This window comes from Hyperolius riggenbachi, chromosome 1 (genome assembly GCF_040937935.1).
Source record: "Hyperolius riggenbachi isolate aHypRig1 chromosome 1, aHypRig1.pri, whole genome shotgun sequence".
NCBI classification, from domain to species: Eukaryota; Metazoa; Chordata; class Amphibia; order Anura; family Hyperoliidae; genus Hyperolius; species Hyperolius riggenbachi.
Genome location: NC_090646.1, coordinates 144,178,185 through 144,197,747, shown reverse-complemented (window position 1 = coordinate 144,197,747; position 19,563 = coordinate 144,178,185). Strand labels below are relative to the sequence as shown.

The 19,563-nt window shown below is 42.9% G+C and overlaps 2 protein-coding genes across 5 annotated transcripts in view; both read right to left on the bottom strand.

Moving 5' to 3' along the window:
- The window catches only part of MTNR1A (melatonin receptor 1A), a 398,404-nt gene extending 382,031 nt beyond the window's left edge, over positions 1–16,373 (bottom strand). Inside the window, exon 1 of the mRNA XM_068278663.1 lies at positions 16,215–16,373. Within this exon, the coding sequence (XP_068134764.1) occupies positions 16,215–16,295 (81 nt within the window). The 5' untranslated portion in view covers positions 16,296–16,373. The remainder of the gene's footprint in view (positions 1–16,214) is intronic.
- A 471-nt stretch (positions 16,374–16,844) lies between these two features.
- Positions 16,845–19,563, bottom strand: part of FAT1 (FAT atypical cadherin 1) — a 376,731-nt gene continuing 374,012 nt past the window's right edge. For all 4 annotated transcript variants that reach the window (XM_068278660.1, XM_068278659.1, XM_068278661.1 and 1 more), the window contains one exon: positions 16,845–18,326. In XM_068278660.1, coding sequence (XP_068134761.1) covers positions 17,698–18,326 — 629 coding nt within the window. In that variant the 3' untranslated portion in view covers positions 16,845–17,697. The remainder of the gene's footprint in view (positions 18,327–19,563) is intronic.

Genomic DNA, 19,563 nt, shown 5'->3' with positions numbered 1-19,563 from the left:
TGGAAAAGGGCCCTTAGGGAATATCTTTAAAAAAAAATAAAAGCCTTGTTGAGAATCCCCTATGAAGAGATGGACTAGTCCAAAACCTTTCACATCTGTCAGATTTTTACCTACTATACGTGACAGCAACATAGGAGAAATGTAATTTATGACTCATTTTACTTTGGAAAAAACTTACTTCTTATTTATCTATGTTTGTACATATTTTTAAAATTTTACAATTTTTTGCCATAGTGCCCAATAGTATTAGAGACACACAGGATCAGGGAACAGCCTGGCAACTTGCATTGTTTGACAGAAGATAAATATGGCAACCCCCTACCCCTTTCAGCTTGGGTTCTCTTTAAAATTTCAGGTGGAATTTGACTGGTTAGCAGTGACTTGGTACTGTAAGACTGGCTTGGCTATAGCACACATAAATTCACACTTTTTTTTAAGCCTCCTTCAGTCGGTAATTTGAAGAATGAGTGTCTGAACCAGCTTCACCCTGTGCACGGTCCTTGTCTGTGATGACACTGTCCACTGTGCTATTACTGCAGATCGATCTAACCTAATCACTTCATGTGAAGTGAGGACAGTCACCTGCATTAACCTGCTGCTTGGGATGTGTGGATGTGTGGGAAATAGACTGTTATATTCTTCTGGTTACCTGGGAAGAGCGTAATGTCGTTTCAGAGCAGTTTCTCTCCAACGTTTTTCCTCTTCGTCTATATAAGAGGTTTTTCTTATTATTATCGGTATACGCCAGTGACACACTTTTTCCTTCAGTACTTTACAAAGCACATTGACAATTCATGTTACTAACTTTCTCTCAGAGGGAATGACAATGTAATATCTTTTTTACTATTGAGGGCCATTTTGGGGGAACAAGTTGACCTTCTAGCATAGTATTGAGATGTGGGAAGAACTTGACTGAACACAAACTACAGGGAGTGCAGATACTGTACAGGCTGATATTAACACCCAAGACTCTAGTAGAGTTGCCCCAAACCTTTCGGTCGCGAACATCGGTGGTTCATGTTCGCGTCGAAACGCGAACTTCATGGCGAGTTTGACCCGCTCCTATACTACATCATTGGGCTAAACTTTGACCCTCTACCTCACAGTCACCAGACACATGGCAGCCAATCAGGTTGCACTCCCTCCTGGAGCCCCCCCCCCTCCTTATATAAGGCAGCAGCGTCGGCCATGTTCTCACTCTGTGTTGCTGCCGTTTGCGCGCAAAAACATTATCTTTTTGCATGAAAATTTGCGATCACGCGCAATGCGAAAATTCGCACGAAAACGGCCGTGCTAACAGTTAGCACTCTTTTGTGAATCAAGCCCATTGTATTATACCTGGGAGTCAGTGCATACCTTTCACTTGAATGGATGGCGGACTTGCCCTCCATAACAGATTCTTGTTAAAGGCAAGTGGTGTCATCTCTGGCACACAGCATTGGGTCAAAGGTCCATCTGACCACAGATGCCTGGTCTGCAAAGCAGGGCAGGCACATTACTTATACAGCACATTGGGTCCTTCCTTGGATATGTGGTGGTAGCCATTTCTCAGGCAGGGCCGGCGCTACCATTAAGGCAAAGGAGGCAGCTGCCCCAGGGCCCCAGAGCTTGTAGGGGCCCCCAGTGGCTACAAGAGGAAATAAAAATTTTGCAAATCGGCCTTATAGTTTTTGAGAAAATCGATTTTAAAGTTTCAAAGGAAAAAAAAACACATTTAAAAACCTGCCGACTTTAACGGTTAATAGCAAATCCACCTTAAATGCTAGAAACCCTAAATTTGCAGGATATGTTAGGGAGATCATTAGGAATAAGAGGAAAAAACAATTTTTCAAAAAGACCTTATAGTTTTTGAGAAAATCGATTTTAAAGTTTAGAAGGAAAAAGGTATAGTTTTAAATGCGGTAAATGTCACTTTTAGTGTAGTGTAATTTTACATGCATCAAACGAAAGCGCAATAAATTTCCTGACGGGGTTTCCAGGGGGTCCATACGGCTGTATGAAGATCCCTGGTATTTTTTTCCTATTTTCCCAAATTTTTTTTATGTTTAGAGTGTGGGAATTTTTTTTTTTTTTTTTAATTATGTGGGGTCCCCCCTCCTGAAACTTTTTAACCCCTTGTGCCCCATGCAGGCTGGGATAGCCAGAATGTGGAGCTCTGACCGATTGGGACTTCACACCCTGACTATACCAGCTGCAAAAAAGGTCCCCTAATGCCGATTTTTGTTCCGGGGTATATGTTGGGGGGCCCCCCAGGTTTATTTTGCCCTGGGGCCCCATTGTTGCTTAAACCGGCCCTGTTCTCAGGCTCCCACTCCGTACCGGAATCGAACCCTGATTCCCCGGCCATTACCCGTGGTCACCATGGTGCAGAAAGTACCAAAGAGAGTTTACCATACAGTTGAATGAATGGCACACTTGCCCTCCATAACATTTTCGTCACTACCTCCCCGAGTCGGGACTTTGCGTACCGTGCCTGCTGCCTTCCTTGGATGTGTGGTGGTAGCTGTTTCTCAGGCTCACACTCCGGACCGGAATCGAACCCTGATTCCCTGGCCGTATCCTTTCTTTAACAATGGTAGAGAATGAACCATCGACAGTCTGAGCAGCGATGAACCCCTGGACTACTGGGTGCGCAGGATTGACCTGTGGCCAGAGCTGTCACAATTTGCCATCCAACTTCTGGCTTGCCCTGCCTCAAGCGTACTGTCAGAAAGGACCTTCAGCGCAGCTGGAGGCATTGTCAGTGAGAAGAGAAGTCACCTAGGTCAAAAGGAGTGTTCAGTACCTCACCTTTATTAAAATGAATGAGGCATGGATCCCGGAGGGCTACTGCCTGCCTGAAGACTAAGTCAGTCCCCACACAGCATCTCTGCCTGCAGGCTGCTTGACTGCCTTCTCAGCCACCACCTACAGGGTCCAGGACTCCAGGTGGATTCCTGAACAAAAAGTAATTGTGGGCAAAGCATGCTAATCACGATCGTTCCAAAACCGCTGCAGTGTCCAGTGATTTTTCCGCGCTAATCGCGGGAAAATCACTCCCGCAAAACGCCAGCGTTCTGCGATAGTAAGTGTGAACGGGCCCTAACAAAGCAAAATAATAAGAACAAATCTCAAATATATAATATAATAACTAACCAAAACCATTCCCCACAGAAAATGTCAGCGGAGAGCAACACAAAGGGTGTACAAATGAAATTGCCGCCGGGAGACTTGGGCGCAGGATGCAGCCGATATGCGGCTTATCCTGCTGCTGCACAAGTCCCGGCGGCGTTAATTACTATTCCCCCTCCAAGTCCACGTGTATGGTGGGGAATGATGTAATTCCGAATTACAATGTTTTAAAAGTAACGTCAGCTCCGTCTTCTGACGGAGATGAAGTTACTCACTGTGCGCCGCTATAGCCGTAATTCTTATGGTCTATAGTGGCATCCGCAGCGCTCAAATCTCCTGCGTGGTAATCAACATGTTCAACACAGCGGGCCCTTTTACACGGTATGTGTTTTGATCCGATTTTCGGAACACGTGTTTAGTGGCGATTCCCAGTTGCAAGAGAACTGTGATAATAATCGCAGTGTCCCTTTTCCACTATTGCACTGCATGCTTCATTTTCCCTGCGTTTCCTTGCTTTTATTATCTATGTACCATCGGAAAAATGCAAAACCTTTGGATTAAAGTAGGAAAACCGCATTGCAATGCACTTTATTTGAAAGAGTAGAATTATTTCACTGTGCTGTTACGCCATGTGCTTGCTGTTGCTATGATGACGCTCAGTGTATGTCAGAAAGCTCATAGTAACATGTACAAAGGATCAGAAAGGGTCAGTGTCATGAACAATTCCATTTTACAGATACAGTTCTTTCAGTTAATGCGTATTTCCTGTCCCTGCGTGCCCTTTGGACATGGAGTGTTTGTGACACATACAGAGGTGTTTCTTACCTCTCATGCCCTTGGAAGACAACACGCAATTCCTAAACCCTGTGCTCATTTTCATTCGCTGTCACACTATGTAGATTTTAAGCAGTGGGCTCCTTCTTTGTGAAGGACATTTTCCACTGTGCCTCTTCTCTGCTGGAATACCGAGTAAGCTTTAATGCATATTCCACAGTTGTGGACTTGCAGTAGCGGTTTTAATAAGTCCAGGAGGACTTGTAAAATACATTACAAATATTTTGCATAGTAAGTGCTGCATAAGACCACAGCTGTATGACTTCCATTTCACTAACCTTTTTTAGTAATTCTCACTTTGACCTGATATGACACATACCAGGCCTATAAACTTTTGCATAGACCACAAAGACTCAGCACTGCTTTCCATCCTGTGTATATCAGGGCCACATTATTATTTATTTATAAACATATTGCACAGTGCCGTACAGAGTAAGAAAAAAAACATGGGGTACATAATAATTAAGAAAACGGCATACACAAAATATCAACATTAGTACATAATACAGAATTGATGAACATAGTAATTCCAGTGACAAATGTAACATGATGATCAATAGGTAAAGCAAATTGTAAGACACAAAAGGGTGAGAGAGCACTACTCGTGCAAGCTTACAAACTAAAGGAATAGGGAGGAAGCAACAGGTGGGGTAGTATACATGATGTATACCTAGAGGCGGTGTGTTTTTAGGTTATATTTCGTTTTTTAGGAGTGTAACTTGGCCAGAGGTTGAAGGGGAATGGCCTAAGTTAAAGCATATGCTTGTCTGAAGAAGTGAGTTTTGAGGGAGTGCTTAAAGATTTCAAAGGTTGGAGAGTGACGGATGTGTTTTGAAGGGGATATCAGAGAAGCAAGGAGGCTTGTGAAAAATCTTGTATACATGAATGTGAGGTGACTCTAGAGGAGAACAGAATAAGGTTGTGTGTAGAGTAGAGAGTGTGGTTAGGTTGGTATGTAGAAGTAGTTGGTATGTAGAAACTAGTAGTTAGGAGAGTTAATTGTTTGTTTTCTAATTGGTACAAAACCTGGCAGGGAAGTGTATCACCTCTTTATAAGGAAAGTGATATCACAGTAGGCCTGGAGAGCCACCCACCACTGCATCCTCTGAACACCACATCTTTGTCCACTGGGTAATGCTCATCCACTGACCTGTAGAAGGGAATTGGTCACCCACATTCTTAAGTGTGGGGTCAGAAATATCCTTTTTCCAGTACCCTACCTGCCAAGATGTTAAAAATAGCTGATCACCACTGCTGCTGCTTGCATTCTTCATTTCTCATACATCCCCCCCCCCCCCCCCATGTATTCATATGCCTATGTTGCTTTGCATCTTTAGAGCCTTAGGTAGTTAGATCCATAGAAGCAGCATATGACTCTATAACTCATTTTTAAATCATCTTGATGATCACAAAAGCTACAAATGCCCTTGGCTGGTTTAATTGTAAATTTGTAATTGAAAGTTCTAAACACATTGTGGCAATTCCCAAAAATGAAAGCAACAACTGCTGCCTCATTTATTGCTTAGACCCCAGTGGCTTTTCTGTAGAGTTCATGACTATTCAACTGTCAGTTAAAGAAACACAATAAAAGGGAACTTTATGATGGTGTATTTTATGCAGTTATTGCATCATAGAGAACCAAGTGTGCTCTGTCTGCTGCCCGCCCAGATTGTAAATTAGTTTGAAAAACTGGAAATCACCTGAATATATTTCTTTTCAGGTACCAGGAGTTCTTTTACGGGCACTGTTTACACCAGAAGCTGTGTGCGTGGTGATTTTGCATTCATTACACATCTAATATAGTCAACGGCATTGCATTTGACCTGCCTGTTTCTTATTTTTCACGTGATTTCTCTAAGGCTAGATTCACAGTGGGACGTTGCGTTTTGATGCAACGTTAAAGTCGCAATGCAAACTTACCATCGCATACAGCAGATACAGTAGAAAATACAGGCAATGAAAAGTATGCTTCCAAGTCATTACTGAGCATGTGCAAACAGTCTAACGCAGCTGATAACGTGTATAACGCACTGCATGCAGCACTTTCACTTAACGTGCAGTGTTTGACACCGACGCAATGTGTGCACTGTGCACGGGGCATTGATTTTTCATTGCAGTGCGCTATTCTGCATTAAATGTTGTTTTATAACGTGCGACTTTAACATCCCACTGTAACCTTAGCCTGAATTTTTAAGTAGTGCAGCAGTGTTGCTTTTTCCTGTGTGCGACCTGTATTTAATGTCAATGGCAAAAATCACATTCGTTTGGCGAAAATCGCATCCAATTTTGAACTTAATTACATACATTTTCATGTAATTTAACTTCATTGGTATGCAGGACAAATTGGCAACATGAAAAAATGCATAACCAATCACAAACCTGCAAAATCACACAGAAGATATCAAAGGACAAAACCCGCAAAATGCAGAGGAGCAAAAAAACACGGAAAATCGCAAGTGGAATTCTCATGTGTTGGTAAAATATAAAGTAGAATAATGAGTGTGGTACATAGCATTGAGTTATGAAGAGTTCAGTCTGAGCAGACTTGTTTAGTCAGTAGGGACAAACCATTTAAACCCTAGAGATCAGTAAAATACTGTAGTTGTACAAGAAACAAGGAAAGCATTATCTCTTTTCCACATTCAAGTAGCTGGTTTGCTATGGAGGATAGAGTTTGGATAGTGTATAGATAGTGAATGGATAGTGTTTTGTTGATGGATTTTACATTACTTTCAAATGTTACTGTTGGGGAAAAGTGTTCATTAGCAATAGTATAGATACCTCCCTCTCTTCGGGTCCCCCTCAATGCTCCCTCCTCCACTGCAGAGTTATTGTGCTGGGAAGCTTTGTAGAAACAACTCTCTTCTTTCAGGGCTCCATGTGAGGTTTCCACTGGGCTGCTGTGTCTGCAAGGCCGCTCACATTGAGCTCCTATGTCTGCAGCGCCACTCACTACTTCGCTCGGAGCCTCCCTCTTCCATCGCCTATACCGGGGCACTTATACCTGGCTAACCCATACTGGGGCACCTATACCTGGCTACCTTTACTGGAGGTCCTATACCTAGCTAACCTATACTGGGGGCACCTAAAGCTGGATACCTGTACTGGGGGCACCTATACCTGGCTAATCTATACTGGGGCACCTTTACACATTGTTTTTGCATTTACTGCAATTTTTTGCAAACCGGCATGTTCACAGCGGGCTCCATAGACTTAAATGGCAGGCTCAGTGTGGGGACCCGGTACCGGCGCTGCAGAAGACTGAGGATGGTGGCGGAGTGATCGGAGCTTATGGGGCTGGAGGAAGCCACAGGTATGTATAAATCTTTTTAGGTCCCCGAGCTCTGGCACGCTTTAAGAATGTTATTTGCGATGTGTTATTTAGCCCCCTAGTATAGGTAGCAAGGTATAGGAGGCACAGTATAAGTAGCCAGGTACAGGTGCCCCAGTATAGGTTAGCCAGTTCCTGGCGAACTTGAGTTGTTTGCCACTCTCATTTAATGCATTTTTTTGAATGTATCGCACATTTTTGCAAACCGGCTAATTTTTTTGCATTTACCGCAAATTTTTGCAAACCGGCATGTTCACAGCGGGCTTCATAGACTTAAAGAGACACTGAAGCGAAAAAAAATATATGATATAATGAATTGGTTGTGTACTATGAATAATTACTAGAAGATTAGCAGCAAGGAAAATATTCTCATATTTTTATTTTCAGGTATATAGTGTTTTTTCTAACATTGCATCACTCTATAATATGTGCAGATTACACAACACTCAGCATTCAAAATGAGTCTTTCAGAGCAGTCTGTGAAGTAATGAACTCTCCTCTAGCAGAGGAAAAGTAAACAGTTCAATTACAGTTGAGATAATAAAAGTCAGATAACAGTCCTCTCCACGACTAAGTTAGTCGGAGAGCTTAATAGCTTTTTTGCATAGAGATAACAATTGGAGTTTCTCAACTCTTCCTGTACTGGAAACAATTAGACTGATGTATCTGATCTTAATGGTTTTTTTCTTAGCTGTACTACACATACAAATCATAATATCATCATTTTTTTTCGCTTCAGTGTCTCTTTAAATGGCAGGCGAATAGCCGTCAACTTTACCGGTTAATAGCAAAGCCCCAGTAAGTGCTAGAAACTAGTTATAGTTTTTGAGAAAGACTTTTAAAGTTCTTGTTCTGAGAGGGGGAAATGTTTCAACGGCCGACGACAGTTGTTTGCCGTTCTCTGTTAAAGCAAATTTCTTTGCAAAAAAATTTGCATTTGCATTTTTTACAATAAAGTCACTGGCCACCGACTTTTGCGGTTAATAGCAAAGCCCCCACATGTGCTTCTTAACATAAAATGCATATTGGTGATTCTAGCACAAACAGGGGCTTTGCTATTAACCGCAAAAGTCGGCGGCCAGTGAGTAACTTCGGCGCCGTCAGAAGACATCATTCCCCACTATCCACGTCGACCTAGAGGGGGAATAGTATTTAACGCCGCCGGGAAGTTGTGCAGCAGCAGGATAAGCCATACCGGCTGTATCCTGTGCCCAAGTCTCCCGGCGGTCAATTCATATGTTTGCCACCCAGAGGTTTACCTCTTAGGTAATAATCTGTTTTTTACGTTTAGCTTCACCTCAGGTACTTTTTAAACTGGGGATCATTAGAGAATATACACTATGTGATCCTACATATCTGCATTTATTCAGATTCACTTTTAGGTATCAAGAGATTGTAACCCTCATCAGTGGTCCTACTAAGTTCTTTGGGGAATTATTATCAATACATCAAAGGAAATTGAATTTGTTGCCCTGAGTAACCACTCACAATCCTTGCCTCATTGAACACCTGAAACCTGATAGGTTGCTATGGGCAACAGCTCCCAACCTTGATCCAGTTTCCTTGCATTTCAAGGGACATCCCTGCGCATTATTCTTCTCTCTAGTGCTGGGAATACACCATACAATTTTCTGTTAGATTCTTCGGTTAGATTTTACTGTTAGATTTTCTGTTAGAATGCATAATTAGATTATTTTCTGTAGAGAATGGTCATTATCTCTGGTGCATTGTCTTCTGTTTATCTCCTGCATAGTAGAACAATGCCTAATTGCTCGGCAGATAGATGGTAAGATAGATAAAGTTCAACATGTTGGAAATTTATCTGGCAGGTAAATCTAACAGAAAATTGTATGGTGTATTCCCAGCATTACCGTGAAGCTGTTTCATTGTTTGTGATGGAATGACTTAATTCAAGAGTAAGTAAAAATAGAAAACAAGTATTCAGATTTAACACATTTTTAAATTAGCTTCCACATTTTTAGCAATGCATGAATAGGTGTCAGGGCTTGCTCACACTGCAGGCATTTCGGCTTTTTTTCGCCCTCCTGCGGTTTTTAAAAACGCCCCCTGACCGCGTGGACAATAAATGTCCATGAGAAGGTTCGTATCAGCGCGGGTCGTGCGCTGTGCAGCTAGGAAAGCGGTGCGTGTACCATTTTCTGGGCGATTCCGCCTGAATGGAAGGTATAGGAAAATCAGCGAACACATCCAAAAACACGCATTAAGGCGATTGCGCTCGCGTTTTTAAGAGTAAATACATTGTATTTATTATTTTCCGGGTCAAAGAGTTCACTTCCTGACTTGCGTCAGGGAGTGAATTACAAAACCGCTCTGGAAACAACTGTTAGAAAACCGCTAAGCACAAAAATGAATTGCCCACCTAAGTGCCCGGAATCGGAAAAAAATATGCGTCAAAAACTGTCGGACACACGAACGGAACGCAATGTGAACAAGGCCTTACCCTGTGGTATGAAAACTGGTCACTATTAGTGTAAGTTGCAGTGCTATATATTGCGCAGAAAAAGTGGGATCAGCGCATCACCAGGCTGCCCCTGAATGGCCTCAGCTCAGAGATGCGCTGAGCCCCCCCAGGAACTACGAACGCACCTTGAACCAAACAGAGGCTCTGCATATACACCAAAGAAACACTAACAAGTGGGAGCAGCTGACCAGAATTAAATCAAACACAGCAAAGAAATGAACAGCGCTACTTAAAAACAGATGAGTGCTTACCTGCAAAAAAGTGCACACCCCACTCATGGGATTCAAATACACAATGAGCACACACATGACCTGTCTACCACTTGGAGTATGTTAGTTTCACTAACAATTTGCAATTGTTAGGTACTTGTCCCTCCCACTGTCGTAGAAGTCTTTCCTCCATGGGAGGGGACCTAACACTAACTAAAACCTACCTGTGCATATGCATAGCCTGGGCGCGCTACCAGTAAAATTAAGAATTGCGCAGAAAAAGTGGGATCAGCGCATCACCAGGCCGCCCCTGAATGGCCTCAGCTCAGAGATGCGCTGAGCCCCCCCAGGAACTACGAACGCACCTTGAACCAAACAGAGGCTCTGCATATACACCAAAGAAACACTAACAAGTGGGAGCAGCTGACCAGAATTAAATCAAACACAGCAAAGAAATGAACAGCGCTACTTAAAAACAGATGAGTGCTTACCTGCAAAAAAGTGCACACCCCACTCATGGGATTCAAATACACAATGAGCACACACATGACCTGTCTACCACTTGGAGGATGTTAGTTTCACTAACAATTTGCAATTGTTAGGTACTTGTCCCTCCCACTGTCGTAGAAGTCTTTCCTCCATGGGAGGGGACCTAACACTAACTAAAACCTACCTGTGCATATGCATAGCCTGGGCGCGCTACCAGTAAAATTAAGAATTGCGCAGAAAAAGTGGGATCAGCGCATCACCAGGCCGCCCCTGAATGGCCTCAGCTCAGAGATGCGCTGAGCCCCCCCAGGAACTACGAACGCACCTTGAACCAAACAGAGGCTCTGCATATACACCAAAGAAACACTAACAAGTGGGAGCAGCTGACCAGAATTAAATCAAACACAGCAAAGAAATGAACAGCGCTACTTAAAAACAGATGAGTGCTTACCTGCAAAAAAGTGCACACCCCACTCATGGGATTCAAATACACAATGAGCACACACATGACCTGTCTACCACTTGGAGGATGTTAGTTTCACTAACAATTTGCAATTGTTAGGTACTTGTCCCTTCCACTGTCGTAGAAGTCTTTCCTCCATGGGAGGGGACCTAACACTAACTAAAACCTACCTGTGCATATGCATAGCCTGGGCGCGCTACCAGTAAAATTAATTAGTTAGTGTTAGGTCCCCTCCCATGGAGGAAAGACTTCTACGACAGTGGGAGGGACAAGTACCTAACAATTGCAAATTGTTAGTGAAACTAACATCCTCCAAGTGGTAGACAGGTCATGTGTGTGCTCATTGTGTATTTGAATCCCATGAGTGGGGTGTGCACTTTTTTGCAGGTAAGCACTCATCTGTTTTTAAGTAGCGCTGTTCATTTCTTTGCTGTGTTTGATTTAATTCTGGTCAGCTGCTCCCACTTGTTAGTGTTTCTTTGGTGTATATGCAGAGCCTCTGTTTGGTTCAAGGTGCGTTCGTAGTTCCTGGGGGGGCTCAGCGCATCTCTGAGCTGAGGCCATTCAGGGGCGGCCTGGTGATGCGCTGATCCCACTTTTTCTGCGCAATTCTTAATTTTACTGGTAGCGCGCCCAGGCTATGCATATGCACAGGTAGGTTTTAGTTAGTGTTAGGTCCCCTCCCATGGAGGAAAGACTTCTACGACAGTGGGAGGGACAAGTACCTAACAATTGCAAATTGTTAGTGAAACTAACATCCTCCAAGTGGTAGACAGGTCATGTGTGTGCTCATTGTGTATTTGAATCCCATGAGTGGGGTGTGCACTTTTTTGCAGGTAAGCACTCATCTGTTTTTAAGTAGCGCTGTTCATTTCTTTGCTGTGTTTGATTTAATTCTGGTCAGCTGCTCCCACTTGTTAGTGTTTCTTTGGTGTATATGCAGAGCCTCTGTTTGGTTCAAGGTGCGTTCGTAGTTCCTGGGGGGGCTCAGCGCATCTCTGAGCTGAGGCCATTCAGGGGCGGCCTGGTGATGCGCTGATCCCACTTTTTCTGCGCAATTCTTAATTTTACTGGTAGCGCGCCCAGGCTATGCATATGCACAGGTAGGTTTTAGTTAGTGTTAGGTCCCCTCCCATGGAGGAAAGACTTCTACGACAGTGGGAGGGACAAGTACCTAACAATTGCAAATTGTTAGTGAAACTAACATCCTCCAAGTGGTAGACAGGTCATGTGTGTGCTCATTGTGTATTTGAATCCCATGAGTGGGGTGTGCACTTTTTTGCAGGTAAGCACTCATCTGTTTTTAAGTAGCGCTGTTCATTTCTTTGCTGTGTTTGATTTAATTCTGGTCAGCTGCTCCCACTTGTTAGTGTTTCTTTGGTGTATATGCAGAGCCTCTGTTTGGTTCAAGGTGCGTTCGTAGTTCCTGGGGGGGCTCAGCGCATCTCTGAGCTGAGGCCATTCAGGGGCGGCCTGGTGATGCGCTGATCCCACTTTTTCTGCGCAATTCTTAATTTTACTGGTAGCGCGCCCAGGCTATGCATATGCACAGGTAGGTTTTAGTTAGTGTTAGGTCCCCTCCCATGGAGGAAAGACTTCTACGACAGTGGGAGGGACAAGTACCTAACAATTGCAAATTGTTAGTGAAACTAACATCCTCCAAGTGGTAGACAGGTCATGTGTGTGCTCATTGTGTATTTGAATCCCATGAGTGGGGTGTGCACTTTTTTGCAGGTAAGCACTCATCTGTTTTTAAGTAGCGCTGTTCATTTCTTTGCTGTGTTTGATTTAATTCTGGTCAGCTGCTCCCACTTGTTAGTGTTTCTTTGGTGTATATGCAGAGCCTCTGTTTGGTTCAAGGTGCGTTCGTAGTTCCTGGGGGGGCTCAGCGCATCTCTGAGCTGAGGCCATTCAGGGGCGGCCTGGTGATGCGCTGATCCCACTTTTTCTGCGCAATTCTTAATTTTACTGGTAGCGCGCCCAGGCTATGCATATGCACAGGTAGGTTTTAGTTAGTGTTAGGTCCCCTCCCATGGAGGAAAGACTTCTACGACAGTGGGAGGGACAAGTACCTAACAATTGCAAATTGTTAGTGAAACTAACATCCTCCAAGTGGTAGACAGGTCATGTGTGTGCTCATTGTGTATTTGAATCCCATGAGTGGGGTGTGCACTTTTTTGCAGGTAAGCACTCATCTGTTTTTAAGTAGCGCTGTTCATTTCTTTGCTGTGTTTGATTTAATTCTGGTCAGCTGCTCCCACTTGTTAGTGTTTCTTTGGTGTATATGCAGAGCCTCTGTTTGGTTCAAGGTGCGTTCGTAGTTCCTGGGGGGGCTCAGCGCATCTCTGAGCTGAGGCCATTCAGGGGCGGCCTGGTGATGCGCTGATCCCACTTTTTCTGCGCAATTCTTAATTTTACTGGTAGCGCGCCCAGGCTATGCATATGCACAGGTAGGTTTTAGTTAGTGTTAGGTCCCCTCCTATGGAGGAAAGACTTCTACGACAGTGGGAGGGACAAGTACCTAACAATTGCAAATTGTTAGTGAAACTAACATCCTCCAAGTGGTAGACAGGTCATGTGTGTGCTCATTGTGTATTTGAATCCCATGAGTGGGGTGTGCACTTTTTTGCAGGTAAGCACTCATCTGTTTTTAAGTAGCGCTGTTCATTTCTTTGCTGTGTTTGATTTAATTCTGGTCAGCTGCTCCCACTTGTTAGTGTTTCTTTGGTGTATATGCAGAGCCTCTGTTTGGTTCAAGGTGCGTTCGTAGTTCCTGGGGGGGCTCAGCGCATCTCTGAGCTGAGGCCATTCAGGGGCGGCCTGGTGATGCGCTGATCCCACTTTTTCTGCGCAATTCTTAATTTTACTGGTAGCGCGCCCAGGCTATGCATATGCACAGGTAGGTTTTAGTTAGTGTTAGGTCCCCTCCCATGGAGGAAAGACTTCTACGACAGTGGGAGGGACAAGTACCTAACAATTGCAAATTGTTAGTGAAACTAACATCCTCCAAGTGGTAGACAGGTCATGTGTGTGCTCATTGTGTATTTGAATCCCATGAGTGGGGTGTGCACTTTTTTGCAGGTAAGCACTCATCTGTTTTTAAGTAGCGCTGTTCATTTCTTTGCTGTGTTTGATTTAATTCTGGTCAGCTGCTCCCACTTGTTAGTGTTTCTTTGGTGTATATGCAGAGCCTCTGTTTGGTTCAAGGTGCGTTCGTAGTTCCTGGGGGGGCTCAGCGCATCTCTGAGCTGAGGCCATTCAGGGGCGGCCTGGTGATGCGCTGATCCCACTTTTTCTGCGCAATTCTTAATTTTACTGGTAGCGCGCCCAGGCTATGCATATGCACAGGTAGGTTTTAGTTAGTGTTAGGTCCCCTCCCATGGAGGAAAGACTTCTACGACAGTGGGAGGGACAAGTACCTAACAATTGCAAATTGTTAGTGAAACTAACATCCTCCAAGTGGTAGACAGGTCATGTGTGTGCTCATTGTGTATTTGAATCCCATGAGTGGGGTGTGCACTTTTTTGCAGGTAAGCACTCATCTGTTTTTAAGTAGCGCTGTTCATTTCTTTGCTGTGTTTGATTTAATTCTGGTCAGCTGCTCCCACTTGTTAGTGTTTCTTTGGTGTATATGCAGAGCCTCTGTTTGGTTCAAGGTGCGTTCGTAGTTCCTGGGGGGGCTCAGCGCATCTCTGAGCTGAGGCCATTCAGGGGCGGCCTGGTGATGCGCTGATCCCACTTTTTCTGCGCAATTCTTAATTTTACTGGTAGCGCGCCCAGGCTATGCATATGCACAGGTAGGTTTTAGTTAGTGTTAGGTCCCCTCCCATGGAGGAAAGACTTCTACGACAGTGGGAGGGACAAGTACCTAACAATTGCAAATTGTTAGTGAAACTAACATCCTCCAAGTGGTAGACAGGTCATGTGTGTGCTCATTGTGTATTTGAATCCCATGAGTGGGGTGTGCACTTTTTTGCAGGTAAGCACTCATCTGTTTTTAAGTAGCGCTGTTCATTTCTTTGCTGTGTTTGATTTAATTCTGGTCAGCTGCTCCCACTTGTTAGTGTTTCTTTGGTGTATATGCAGAGCCTCTGTTTGGTTCAAGGTGCGTTCGTAGTTCCTGGGGGGGCTCAGCGCATCTCTGAGCTGAGGCCATTCAGGGGCGGCCTGGTGATGCGCTGATCCCACTTTTTCTGCGCAATTCTTAATTTTACTGGTAGCGCGCCCAGGCTATGCATATGCACAGGTAGGTTTTAGTTAGTGTTAGGTCCCCTCCCATGGAGGAAAGACTTCTACGACAGTGGGAGGGACAAGTACCTAACAATTGCAAATTGTTAGTGAAACTAACATCCTCCAAGTGGTAGACAGGTCATGTGTGTGCTCATTGTGTATTTGAATCCCATGAGTGGGGTGTGCACTTTTTTGCAGGTAAGCACTCATCTGTTTTTAAGTAGCGCTGTTCATTTCTTTGCAGTGCTATATATGCCAATGACTATTTTTACACCTCATTTTAACATTATCCTGCTTCATCCAGCAAAGGCAGATTGCAACAGCTGTTACCACACTAGTGAACTAATTATTTATTTTATGCAGATTTAAAGAGGAACTTTACCGATTGTAAAATAATGATTAAAATTGCTTATATTTTATAATATTCTTTTATAGTGTATTTAGTCAATGTCTTTCCATTGTAAAATCTTTCCTTTATCTGATTTACATTCTTAATCTCAATACACACCTGATGAATGGATCGGGGAAGCTCACAGTGACGGCACCCAAATATCGAGTTCTCAAATCAGTCTTTCTGCCTGCAGGAACAAGCAATATCATGCGACAGAACAAGACGAGCATGAACAAGAGTTCAAACGATCGTGGCACTCTGTGCGAGAGTTGTCGGGTATCTTAAACCTGAGAGTCGGGGACCTTAAAGATACGATCTGCCTTGACGGTCATTGTTGCTTAATTGTGCACTTGTACCACACAATAAACAAACATTTTGCAGTGATGCTCCGTGTCAGCAGTAAAGATGACGCACCCTGTGATACATGTAAAGGCTTGTACCCACCTTACGATTAGTCTGACAGACATCTGACGAGCCATTGTTTCCACGATCTTGCAAGGTGGGTACAAGCCTTTACATTTATCACAGGTTGCGTCATCTTTACTGCTGACACGGAGCATCACTGCGGAATGTTTGTTTATTGTGTGTTCTAAAGTGAACAGAAACAACACCTGCCGAAAGGCTGCAGAGAGATAAAACCTGCATTGTGTAGGTAAAGAAAAGTACATACTCACCGCTCCCCTCGCTCCCTGCCGTCGGGTCCCGCTCGTCAGCCACAGCTCCCGGTACTGGCCGACTCTCCTGACCCCTGACATACTGCGCCGCACATGCGCAGTATGTCCTGTAATCTTCGCTTCTGGCGTCGCATCATGACGCCAAAAGTACGGACACTCCCCCGCCTCCTGCGTGTGCGCTCCAGCGGCTTCACTATAAAGCGAGCATGTAGCTTTGAATATTTGAAAATCAGTTTTCTTTCAGTTACAACTGAAAGCAACTGATTAAGTGTAAAAGGGGCCTAAGGGAGGAAATTACATCAGGATTGGCTTTAGTCAGAAGTCAAAATAGAAAATACCAGGATCAGTTTTCTCTTTATTTACTATATAAAATTTACTGAAATCAAAACTTTGTGTAAACGGGGCCTCACTGTAAAATATAACCTTTCAATGAACAACTGAAAATGTTGAAATCACAAGCTAATGGTGTCTCTGTGAAACCTAAGTAGAATTAACTGCTTTCATTTACAGCACTGGCTGACATTGTCCTGCACTTTGATATAGTCCTTTTATGACATCTAGTGGCTATCCAGTAAAATTACAAGTACAGTCGTTTTAACTCCAATATGATAAATCAAGCAGACAACTCCATTTTTTAAAATAATTTATTGTCAGTAAGAAAGACTGGCTAATGGTAGTTTTCAGTAAAAACCTTTACAAGACCATTGCATCACAAATATACAGACACCATAAAAACCGTGTCATGGTGATTTTGGTTCTAAACAGGTATGCAGTGGGTCCCCAATACATTTTCCGAGTAGGGAAAATATACCAAAATACATACTTTCTGATATAGACATTTTGATCTGAATATGATCAGGCTTAGCCTCTATTATACACAATTGTTGCTGCAATTGTACCTGGAAATTGTTCAATTTCAGAAGTCAAAACCTCAGTGGAATAGAGAGATACAGCAAAGCCCGGGTTATCAGAACAATCTACTGGCTAATAAAAAGGGCAAACTTTGAAATAATTCATGTTCAAAAAAAGAAATGAAATCCACAAAATATCTACAAAAATCTAGGCAATGCTATTGAAATCAAAACTGTACATTACATTTACAAGTGGAAAAAAAGTTAAAATAATATTTCATACTTTATAAATACACAAGTCATGCTACCATGATGTAGTGGTATTTTGTTCTCTCAAAAATAGAAAAAAATATATTTAAAAAAACAAACAAAATAAAGATTTAAAAAAAATGGAGTGGATGTAGCCTATCCAAATGGTTTATTTGTCTTCATTCTTGTACAACTGGAAATTAAATACACACATAGATGTCATCAATTCAAATGAAAAAGTAAAATTAAAAAATTAAAAAAAACAAAACAAAAAAGATAATGCTACAGGAGGAAAAACAACAAAATAAAAAATAAATGCTGAAAAGATAAGAGTTCACTATAAAATGCTGAAGCTGACAAATGTCCAGGCACTTTCGATGGTGTTAAACTTGGGTGTGATGCTGGGAATCCAGGGAAGGAATTGTCACGTCTTCAAAGTGGCCATCATCTCCACTCTCATAGTCACTTATCATGGCCTCTGATTCCATTTCACAGCATGCAGACACATCAGTGCATGAAGCTGCAGAAGTGTATCCAGACATGGACATGCTGTCCACCAAGGGGACTTGGAAGTCTCTTTTGTACCCTAACATGTAGGATGTAGCATAAGGCTCTCTGTAACTATTGCTATCTCCACTGTTGGCATTTTGAGGTTCTGACATACTCGCTGGATATTGGTGATGTGGAAGGTACTTATTAAGGTTGAATCTCTGACTACTTTTTGTTGAGGAACCCATGCTGCCTATGGTAGACATTTCTCTGAGTGGCTGCATGGAATCTGCCTGTTCACTGTATTCAGGAGGCAGTGGAGGAAGCTCGTCCGGCAAAGGAAAGTCTTCTGGTGGAGGTGGAAAGTCATTCTCTATGTCGTAGCCTCCAGGATAATAGTCAGTGTCAATGACATTAGGGTCTGTGTAGTGAGGAGGTTCTTCAACAACTTCATAATGAGGGTATTCTTGAATATCCGGCAGTTGGACACTAGGCATCCAGTCTGAAGTATCCCAGTGATAACCTGTTCAGACAAGGGCAAATTAAAGGGGAGAACATTAAATAACTTGGAATTCCAACACAAAATCTTAGTGTTTAGGATGCCAATATTATACAATAAAGCAAGCGAACACTTAGTAATTGATTTGAGACATTTCATGCAAAGCTTTATGGTTGTAAAAACGGTTATGATAATCAGACAGAATTTCCAAGTACAGCTTGTATGAAAATAAATGTATTTTCTTTGTCAAGGAAATCACAAGATGACGACCAGAAGCCCTTTCTTATGTAAACTTTTCAAAATGAAGGTGTTAACAGCACTTAAGCTGTTAACAGCTAAAATGTTATGCTAGGTTGACTGTGCTAAGTGTTTAATTTTGTCACGCTGCTGTTTGGCACACCCTTGTATAGCCAAAACATCAGCAATGAAAGTAAATGTGGGTTAGGGTTACATGTCAAGATTAGGTGGGTAAGGGCAATGGTAGCTTTAGTTGTGAGGGCTAAGAGGTTGAGGTTAGGGATCAAGAAGGTGCTAATGTTATGGGGGAAAGTTAGATTTAGGCAGAAGGAAGGAGTTAAAGTTGTGGGTGGAGGTTTGGGTTAAAGAGGAACTCCAGTGAAAATAATGTAATAAAAAAAGTGCTTCATTTTTACAATAATTATGTATAAATGATTTAGTCAGTGTTTGCTCATTGTAAAATCTTTCCTCTCCCAGATTTAAATTTTGACATTTATTACATGGCGACATTTTTACTGTGGGCAGGTTATGTAGCTGCTGCTAGCTGTTTTGGCTGTTAGAGACAGCTGTAAACAGCTAATTCCTGTCTGTGAACCTTGTTATATTGTAACAAACTGCCGAAAGTACCCGCGGTCCCAGAGCTTCTTGTGTGTGTGTGTGGGGGGGGGGGGGGGGGTTCAGCACAAAGTCAGTCATACAGCGCCCCCTGCTGGTCTGTTTGTAATAAGCAATATATTTCTCATGTAAAAGGGGGTATCAGCTAGTGATTGGGATAAAGTTCAATTCTTGGTTGGAGTTTCTCTTTAAAGGCAAGTAGCAGTTAATGTTAGGAGGTGTGGCTAGGTATCATGAAGGCATTAATGTTGGGGCTGTTGTGAGGTTTTAGGAAAAACTGTACACAGTACAGGGATCGGGAAGGGTTAGACTAACAACAGAGAACATGCACCAAAATTAAAAGTGCATATTACCGATACGCTTGATTATCAGTTTGTTTTCTGGTGCAAAATATAACAGGCCCTATAAA